The sequence below is a fragment of the Perna viridis genome, chromosome 4 (assembly GCF_037379345.1).
Source record: "Perna viridis isolate PV_CMFRI_1.1 ecotype Kerala chromosome 4, ASM3737934v1, whole genome shotgun sequence".
NCBI classification, from domain to species: Eukaryota; Metazoa; Mollusca; class Bivalvia; order Mytilida; family Mytilidae; genus Perna; species Perna viridis.
This window is the reverse complement of record NC_142448.1, coordinates 6,228,302-6,238,637: the sequence shown is the minus strand read 5'-3', so window position 1 is coordinate 6,238,637 and position 10,336 is coordinate 6,228,302. Positions and strand designations below refer to the sequence as shown.

The 10,336-nt window shown below is 33.6% G+C and overlaps 1 protein-coding gene across 1 annotated transcript; it reads left to right on the top strand.

Moving 5' to 3' along the window:
* The first annotated feature begins 699 nt into the window (after positions 1–699).
* Positions 700–9,574, top strand: LOC148618645 (uncharacterized). The gene is made up of 6 exons (XM_088577751.1): positions 700–845; positions 1,135–1,291; positions 2,756–2,811; positions 3,333–3,422; positions 5,004–5,107; positions 9,365–9,574. The coding sequence occupies exons 1-6, from the start codon at positions 758–760 to the stop codon at positions 9,539–9,541; spliced, it is 672 nt and encodes a 223-aa protein (XP_088433877.1). The 5' UTR covers positions 700–757; the 3' UTR covers positions 9,542–9,574.
* The last annotated feature ends 762 nt before the right edge of the window (positions 9,575–10,336 follow it).

Sequence of the window (10,336 nt, the reverse complement as noted above, 5' to 3'; positions counted from 1 at the left end):
AGAACATTCGTGGGAATATTAAGCTAGGGCGGTAAAAGAACAATAGACAAATTACAGATCGCAGAACACAAACAAAAGAACTAAAAAGTACATGCAGAAAAAATATCAGCACGAATCAAACGAAAACAGGGTAATTCGGGTGCTCTGGAAGGGTAAATGAACATCTCGGGGTGTTCGTTCTTAAAGTATATACCTATATTTAACACTACCCATACAATATGGGCCATTTCCTATGAAAGACCAAGACTTTGTTTGCTACACTTTCTCTCATTCCCAAGATAGTTCACGTCCAAACTGTCATTTTCCAGTTGCTTTATTCATTACTGTCTTGTTGTTCCGTCATCTCTTCCTTATTTACTTTGGTTTGAGATTATTACATTCATAGCTATAAATGTCTCTACAAAAATAACTCATATTTAAGTAGGATTTTAAAGTGAAGTTTTCATGTGTTTCCTGATCGGTATGAATGATATATAACTCCAATATCATGGACTGAATCAAGTTACGGACGAAGAATTAATATATAATGTACTGAATTGTCATATTGTGATGTGATCTTTTTAATGTCCACTGGACCAGGCTCGATATAATTACATTTTAATATGAATGGTACATACATATCTAAGTCTATTCGTGAACTGATTCAAGGCATATCTAACAAATTTCTAACTAAAATGACGTAGTACAAATGATAAGAGAGATAAGACATAGGTGTCACCTTTACTTTTGATAAGTACATTAACAATCTTAGTATACAATGCTACGTTCTATTCTTCTTATTGTTTCGATCAGCCAACTCTCATTTTCAGATGCTTTGTCAACTCTCGACGATTTTACTCTGCACAGTAAGTAATACTTGATAATATATGGAATAAATGATGGAAAGAATAAAAAAGTGAATATATACATTGCGTATCAAGTACCAAGACTGATTTATGAAAGTTCATACAAAGTCACCGACATTTGTTAATGTTATGGACAGTTACGATAATTACTGAAAACAATTACAACTTAAGTTTTGTTTATGTATGTCTGGTAAGGTTACATTCAGTGCAGAAAATGACCGATAAGTAGCAGTTCATTCATACAACCATTTCTTGTAAGTGTAATAATTCAATTATTTTTATCATTCAGAACTAGACGTAGAGGTCAGACGAGATCTGTTACAGCTTATTGTTGGAAAAGTGAATCAAACCCTTACAGAGCAAAAAAGACTTGTATCAGACTGTGAAAATAAACTTAATACAGCTATTGCTAGTTGTAAATCATGTCAAAACGATATTTGCAAACCGTAAGTAAAAAGATCAACTTTACAAGCAAAGTTGTATAATTATTTAATTATAGAATTGAACTATTCCGAAAAAATGCAGATTACTGATTGGTGCATTGGACCGGGTGTTGATAGAATTTCCACACGTGTCACTAAATAATCTACTTGCTTATGTAATATGAGGCAGGTGTAATCTGTAAGCAGACGAAATTGAATATATTGATTTAAAAAATTATTTAAAGAGTAATCAAGGGAACCAAGGTTATAACGGTAATCAAAAGAATGTAATCCAGGGACAAAGACCAGACATGGAAAACAGACATACACAACAAAGAACATAAAGTAACTAAAATCATACATACAAAGTAACAAAAACAAATGAGCAACTCGGACTCCACTAAAAACTGTGAGCATGGACCAGGTGCACCGGTAGGGTAAGCGTCCTCTGCTTTTCTAGAAACACCATATTCAGAAAAAAATGCATTTTTTATAGTTTTACATCAACTTGTTTATTTATTTTTTCTTCATAATTTAAGAAAACATTAAGACATGATCTAAACGAATAAACATTTTGCTTTGGTTAAATATACGAAACAAGTAAAGATCCTTACTCGGTAACGGGTCAAATATTTATGTCAGACTAAAATCAGGCGCTCCGTGCTTCTAATGTCTAAGGTTAAATTTCGTCATCGATAACTTAATTACTGGGTAAGTCAAATCGATCACAAACCATAAACAAATTCCTTTGTCAATATAAAGTCAAACCTGTCTTAAGTGACCTTTCAAGACAGAGCCAAATATGGTTCTAAATGAAAGATTGTCTTCACATACAGATTAATTGTCAATAAAACGCATTACGAGGGATACTTCAACCAGTCTTTTAAGACATGTTATCACTGAAAACAGATACATGTAGTCAATAAGACATGTAATTACTACATACTGATACATGTAGTCACTAAGGCAGGTTTAACTGTATATCTATTCATGTTTAAGGACGGTGTTACAAGCATTCCTGGTTAAAGGGAAATCTAGTAGAACTTCATTGATTGCAGGGACTGGAAAAACGTTCAATATTTTGATAATGACAAAATGTAACAAAACTATCCTCTTTTTTTGTTAATTCAAGTGGATCTAAAGGCTCTAGGGAAGTTATTAAGAAATTTAAGTTCAGAGGCAAACATATTTCAACTGTGATTTGATCCAGTATTAGCATGCATCTATATGACTTTAAACTTTTTAATGAAAACAAAACCAAAACGAGTTGTTAATTGAATTTTATATATAATTGTGCAAGGGTAGGCGACGCGTCCTCTGTTTTTCTAGAAACATCCGCCAAGTTGCTCATAAAATGTAATGTTCGGGATAGACGAAACAGAGTAGGCAGTCAAAGAACGCACTCACTTTTTTGGCACAGAATTTGTCTTTTTTAGATGCACTTGCCTCACATCGTATGTGCTTCTATGCAATGCTTTTGTCTTATAGAACTGTCGTTGATGAAATAAACCATGCTGTAAACTCTGTAGGCAGTGCAATAAAACGTGAGTATAATGTCAATGTTATTCAGCATACCAGAGTACTAACTGGTACACACATGCTCATAAATGATACTCCCAAAAATTTATTCATATAGTTTTAAGCACTAAAATGTAACAAAATATCTTTAAATCAACTTCAACTGGTTTTTATTTGAGGAGCAACAAAACAGACAATATCGAGTAGATATAAAGATATTATTTAACATTGGTCAAATAAAACAGATCCTAAGCAATAAATTAAAAGATTATCATACTCCTTAAAAAAGGATGATAGATCGCACATGTATCAATATATATTTTTTAATAAGTTATAACTCAGAACGTGCTATATGTATCGTTTATCTTGCCTGATCGTGTGAAATAATTATTAACAAGAAGTTTGAAATATAGGTAAGGGCATTGTGGTAATTCAGCAGACCATATTTAAGTAGGTGTTTTTCGCGTCTTTTTTGTTATCGAAAATATATAAAGTGAAAATTGCTACATTGCAATCGTATGTTACAATCCTGCATGTATATTTGTAGACATTTTTGGGAAAAGATGTCATCAATCTTGTCCGATCTGTGACACCGTCGATCCTAACAAACACAGCAGAGAACAAGTGCTAGTTCCAGGTAATTTTACAATCTAAGTGATACATTTATTGTGTCCTATGTAAGTAATACTTAAGTTGGAAATCTTGTGACGTCAAAATGAACTAGAAAAAAATATGAGCAAAGTAAGTTTGCTGCTTATTTAGGACTATTCATACTTTACTTTTTCATTAAATCTATTTGATTCGCAAATATATAATAAAGATTTTAAAAATAGTTGGTTTTTTTAATAGATTTTGAAAATCTATTTCAAAATAACAATTGTTGTGGTCCTATGTATTTCTACTCTAAATCACCAGTGACGTCAAAGTTAACATCACATGAGAGTCCAAGATTTGAAATATCGAAATCTATTACAAGGTAAGATTCGATAACTTACTGCTACCTATTATTGGCTGCTATATGTAGTTAATGATTCCGCTTTATAGTATCAAATATTTAAGAACATCAATAGTAATCGAAGTGTTCAAACTACATTGACCTGTTTTAGTGGAATCGTTATGATGATTCAATAGAATGAACTATTGTACATTTGAAGTGTTCATGACAAGTTAGGAGTGAATAACGTTAAATGAAATAAAACGAGAAAACAGGATTATATGTACCTAAAAAAATATCTATTCTCCCAATGTACTTAAAACCTTTACGTTTTTCATATTGGTATTTAAAGTGTGAGATTTCTTGTTTCTCGTAAACGTTCGCGATTTGTATTTTGTATTTTTTTCAGTGTGTGGGTCTTCTTCCATCAATGCACGAAAGACTGCTTCTAATACTAAAGACTTGAACATGTATACGAGACTCTACGTACACATTCATTGGTACATTGTTATATCGCATCAACCCAAAAGTACTTGAGATAAAGGATACTACAGACACTGTGAAGTCAGCCTCATATCTTGACCTACGCTTAGAAATCGATGGTAAGGGAAAACTATTGACCAAACTTTACGACAAAAGTGGTGACTTTTCATTCAGAATTGTCAACTTTCCTTTCATCTGTGGCAACATCCCTTCGGCTCCTGCGTATGGAGTGTTCATATCACAACTCATACGTTATGCCAGAGCTTGCCGAAACTACGCAGACTTTTGGTATCGCGCTAGAACTCTAACAAATAGGCTTCTGGAACAGGGTTATGTTGCTACAAGATTGAAGTCATCACTACAGAAGTTTTATGGTCGTCATCATGAACTCGTGGATCGTTATGGTGTATCCATCAGCACCATGAAAACTGATTTATTCAATGGGTCATAGTTTTCCTTTCCTCGTTTGTCTACCCCGGACTTGACTTTTTATGAGCAACTCGGTGGGTGTTTCTAGAAGCAGAGGACGCTTACCCTACCGGTACACCTGGTCCATGCTCACAGTTTTTAGTGGAGTCCGAGTTGCTCATTTACTTTTGTTACTTTGTATGTATGATTTTAGTTACTTTATGTTCTTTGTTGTGTATGTCTGTTTTCCATGTCTGGTCTTTGTCCCTGGATTACATTCTTTTGATTACCGCTATAACCTTTGTTCTCTTGATTACTCTTTCATAAGCATTTTACTGTTTTCCCATCGTTTCTCGTAAACGTTCGCGATTTGTATATATGTATTCTTTTTAGTGTGTGGGTCTTCTTCCATCAATGCACAAAAGAATGCTTCTAATACTGTAAGAAGACTTCAACATGTATACGAGATTCTACGTACACATACATTGGTAACAAAAGTAAGTTTGGTCTATTCATAGTAATGGTAGATTATAACAACAGCATATCGTTCCTTTTTGTGTATTTTTTTATGTTATCGATACAAAACTCATTTCTTTTGACCTTGGTTTCTGAACGTTCTATCAGTTTGAGAAACCCTTAAAATGAAAGGATTGTTATAACATAATTTATATTATTCCATCAGGGGATACAACCACCATCCTGTACTACTGTAACGTTTAAGGGTTAGGTTGTTATTTTGTTCACTATTTGTTTCAAGCTGGCATGTAATCATTCAAAGTTTTTTTTTATTATTCGTATTGTTGGTAATGACTGTCAGCCAACGCGTTGATATTGATATTTATCTATTGTTGTACATTGTATTAATTATACTATATGTTTATGATATTGTTCTTCCTCACTGTTTCCCATTCCTTGCTTAAGATTCTAATATTTGTTATTTTTAACGAACCAGTGCTTAAGAATATGCTTGATAGAACCAGCTACCAATGTTTAATTCGCTATCTCACATAATCCAGTTTTGAATGACCATTCCGAAATGCTACAATTGGTGGCAGTGGTGGGGTTACGGATAAACTTTAACAAAAACAACTCTGAAATAGCTAATTAAATTGTTTTCTCTGTATTGTGAATAATCAAAATGAGTGAACACCAGAGTAAAATTGATCTTGAGGATAATCATTAAAATGTGTCAAATGTTAGTGAATCTCCTTTACCAGAGGAGCAAACCCCTGAAATAATAAATGAAAATTTAGCTTCACCTCTCCTTTCAATACCAATGGATGATTTGCGAGTCAATATTATTTTAGGTGTGGTTAACTATGTAAACACAAATCATAATGAGACCAAAGGTAAATTTGACAAATATTTAGAGTTTAACAATGCTAGAATTGAAAGGCTTCAAAATCAATGGTTAAGTGTGGACAGAAAATTAGATGAAACTAGAAGTAAAACTGAAAGTCTAGATTTAACAGAATAAACACACCACTCTGGCGTTATATGTGTAATTGAGTCACTTATAGATAAAACAGAAAGTAAAATAACGACAGTTAAACATACCTGTCCAAAGATAATGACATAAACACAAGTGTGTCATGTTCAAATGAAAATATTATATCAAGACCCATTCCAATTAAAACGCTCCTACCTACTAAATCAGTGCAACAACTAGGATGACAAACAAAAACGCCAAAAGTCATAGGCTAAAGGCAACCCAAAAATTATGATGGAAGGTCAGACTATGTGGATTTTAAAAGATACTTTGATTCTGTGGCAAAACTTTACAACTGGACATACAAAACAAAAACTTTAGCCCTCATTTCGTGTATGGATGGTGCTGCATGTAGGGCTACTTGGGAATATTGACTACAGAAATTAGTTACGAAGAGCTTATTGAAGCTTTATCAAAGCAATCTGCCCCTGAGAATCAGAGTTATTCAAAAGCTTGACAATAGAATTCGAAGACAGAGAGAAATTTAACCGACTTATTACTTTTATTCGGAGAAAATAAAATAAAAAGCTACTACGCAAAGCATATCCGAAAAGGTAGAAAGAAATATTAGATGACTTAGCTTTAAGAACATTAGAGTTACCCTTCATGACAACGACTTGCAATGCTCTCTCAATGGTTACCTTGGTTACTCTTCCATTTTACCAGGGTAACAAGACCAAGGGGGTATGTTTTTACTGCCAAAAACCAGGCCACATGAAATTTGAGTGTGAAAACCCAAAAGGGACGAGCAAAAGCTCATTAAAAGTGTGAGTAAACCCCAATGTCAAACCCAAAAGGGTAACCACAGGATAGATCAACCTATCGGAAGTTACATGAATAAATAAAAAAATGCACATCCTGTGTCTGAGAATTTTAGAAATTGTGCAGTAGCTGCCTATACGCAAATACGCAGTTGCGTACTTTCGGAAAAAGTAACAAAAATAAAGACACACATTTTAAAGATGAAATAAAGGTTATTTATCACATATGCATACCATGAACGTAGTATAGGCTCTGAAAAACTGGCTCCAAAATCGTTAAAATTCAGGAGTTTCCCTCAGGGCTTTGCCTTGCCGGACTCACTGGGGGCCTTGAGCGACCCCCTAAGACCCCTTGCCGTTATTTTGCGTACAACCAAAACAGGCCTAGCTACACCCCTGTTGTGGTTATAGTACACCAGTGCCTCAAAACCAATATACCTTAAATATTAATGAAGACCATGAACCCAATCATAATGATAATATATTCCATGCAAGCCAAATGCATAAAGTTAAAAGGTAGAACTTTGGTATTGTCAAAAATGAACCTATTAAACATGCATCATGCTAATGCTCAAATAATTCCGGGATCAAAGGAAACTTTCAAGCGCTGAAAGTGACAATCAACTTTCATCAGAGGAAATTGAAAATCAGGGACCCAACATTTTAAATGTAAAAAGCTATGAACATGATGGTCTTTTTAATGAAAAATGATTTTTTTTTAATCCTGTGTTTCATAGTTTTATTGACACAGAAGTTTTAATGTGTGTCCTTAACACCAAAATATTTGAAAAATTACCCCCTGTTGTCTTTAGAGCTAAATACCTACTTTATTTAAAATATCTATTCATGAAAGGGTCACCACCCCCCAAAATAATAAAACTGTGATACAGGGTAAACCAGTCGTCAACCTTCCTTACAGTGCAACCTTTAAACTTAATACTAGTGAAATTTTAAAAAGTAGGGGTATACTTGTGGGAAAGACTATTGAGACATTCAAGAGAGAAAATCTGCCTCTTAGGACCACGAATGTAACAGATTCTCCCCAGATATTATATAAAATTATGTGTGTTGCAAGCGCAGTATGTGCTCTTACAGCAATATAGAAGACTTTAATTCAGTCATTCAAAACGAACTCCCAGAGCACATGAAAATAGTACTTGAAAATTATCAAGGGAATCTTGACAAAGAACATTGTTGGGAAGTTAAAACTGTCCTATCTACATATTCATCAGCCTTTGCCAAAAAAAGTGATTAGAGGAAAACGGGCGTTATGCAACATAAAATAAATACTACAATTCCCTACCTAGCAAGATCTCCATAGTATACCCATGCCAATAGGAAAAGAAGTTATTGATGATATTGTTAAAATGCTAAAAAGTGGCGTCATACGCCTGTCCTTACTCCCTCCACCCCCCGGAGTTTGCACACCCTCAGTGGAAGTTTGCTCAAAGTTGTGGTACGAAAAATAGATTCTTCATTGAGAATTTGTATTGATTTCCGTAAGGTAAATGACCGTTCGGTAAAAGATAGTTTTCCACTTGAGAGAACAGACTCATGCTTAGATGCATTGAGGGGCAATACTTGGTTCTCAACTCTTGACCTTGCCATACGTAGTTTAGTTTTTTTTTTATGACATCATAGTTTTTTTTTCAAATTCAGTTGAAGGATATGATATGTGATTTTAACAGATTCTTGATAGAATTTCTCGGGCTGGGTTAAAAAATACTTCATATTCCAAAAAGAAGTTTTCTTTCTAGGCCATGTCGTTAGAGCCAATGGTATTCCCCGACACTGCTAAAATTGGGGCTATATAAACAAAATTCAGTTAAAGAGTTGAGATCTGTTGAATTTCATCTGTACCTAACTTATTTACATATATTATGGATTAATGACGTAGTGACCCGACCTGATATGAATATTTATGAACTCCGTATCCCATTTCCGTTATATTAAAAAGGGGCGTCCTAACATTTTTTTTTTATCACTTGTGTATTTATTATAAAAATCTTATTATTGATATCAGTGCGTCAATAAATTGATATATTTGTTGAAGATTCTAGTATTTGTTAGATTTAACAAAATAGTGCCTAAGAATATGCTCGATATAACCTGTTACCAAGCATTAATTCGCTACAATACAAAAACCAGTTCAAAACGCTTCATTGCTCTACTTACTACTTTGCATGTATATGACTTTGGTGATTAAAATGAAATACATTTTCACATTGAATATAAATTATATTAATAAAAGATAAACACAAAAATGATTTTTTTTCATGCAGTAATTTAAACAAACACAATATCCTATTACAGTGAAAACTGATTTAACAGAACGCTTAATATTCTGCGCTCATACTAGTGTGTGCATTTCAACACAGTTTAAATAGCATCTGATAAGAAAATAAACATTTGGTCAAGAATATGAACGACTTGAGCAGATTTTACTGTAATTTTTCATAGTAAAACATCATCGTAGATTTACATTTAAAATTTTATTTTTACAGGTTGAGTATGATTACATGTCAATGAAAACTGAAGGAGGAGTTTACTTCTCAACAAATTACATCACCTATACATTAGATGGTCGTGCGACTCGCTTCCAATCCACTGAATCATTGATTGTAACTGATACAGCAAAAACAGCCAAATATTATGCCGCTCAATTACTTAAAAAATTGTAAATCTGTGATAAATAGATTTTCATGGTCTTTTTATGTTTGTGTTGTTGTTTATCTATTATTATAGTTTCACAGCATTAATTAGTTCATATATCTATCTATCGATCTGTCTAATTATCTATCAGTTGTAAGTTAAGAATCTGCTGGAACTGATATCAACACAGTATATCAAGCTTAGATAGTTTGGTATTTGCTGACCTTGTTTATTTCTTTTTGAAATTAAAAAAACTTCCTACCTCTAAAGAAAATATAGAAAACACTCGTCTCTCTTGAATAAAGTTAATACATGACAGAGGTTGCACGCAGTTTCCCTGTCATTTCAAATATCTCAATGATGTAAGAGTAATCAAGGGAACCAAAGTTCTAGTGGTAATAAAAAAATGTAATCAAGAGACAAAGACCAGACATGGAAAGCAGACATAAACAACATTAAGTAACTAAAATAATACATACAAAGTAACAAAAGCAAGTGAGTAACTCGGACTCCACTAAAATCTGGGTGCATGGACCAGGTGCACCAGTAGAGTAAGCGTCCTCTGCTTTTCTAGAACCACTGGCCCAGTTGTTCATAAAAAGTCAAGTCCGGGGTATACAAAACAGGAAAGGAAAACTATGACACGTTGAACAAATCAGGTTTCATGGCGCAAATGGATATACTGTAACGATCCACGAGTCCATGATGACGATTTTGTAGCAACATAACCCTGTTCCAGAAGCCTATTTGTTTAGCGCGATACAAAAATTATGCATAGTTTCGGCAAACTCTGGCATAATGTATGAGTTGTGATATGAAAACTT

Bases quoted from the DNA above. Each gene is read 5' to 3' on its own strand.
- LOC148618645 (XM_088577751.1), top strand. From the start codon at position 758: ATGCTACGTTCTATTCTTCTTATTGTTTCGATCAGCCAACTCTCATTT. The intron at 846-1,134 runs GTAAGTAATACT...TTTATCATTCAG, and splicing joins CGACGATTTTACTCTGCACA to AACTAGACGTAGAGGTCAGA. The intron at 2,812-3,332 runs GTGAGTATAATG...GTATATTTGTAG, and splicing joins TGTAGGCAGTGCAATAAAAC to ACATTTTTGGGAAAAGATGT.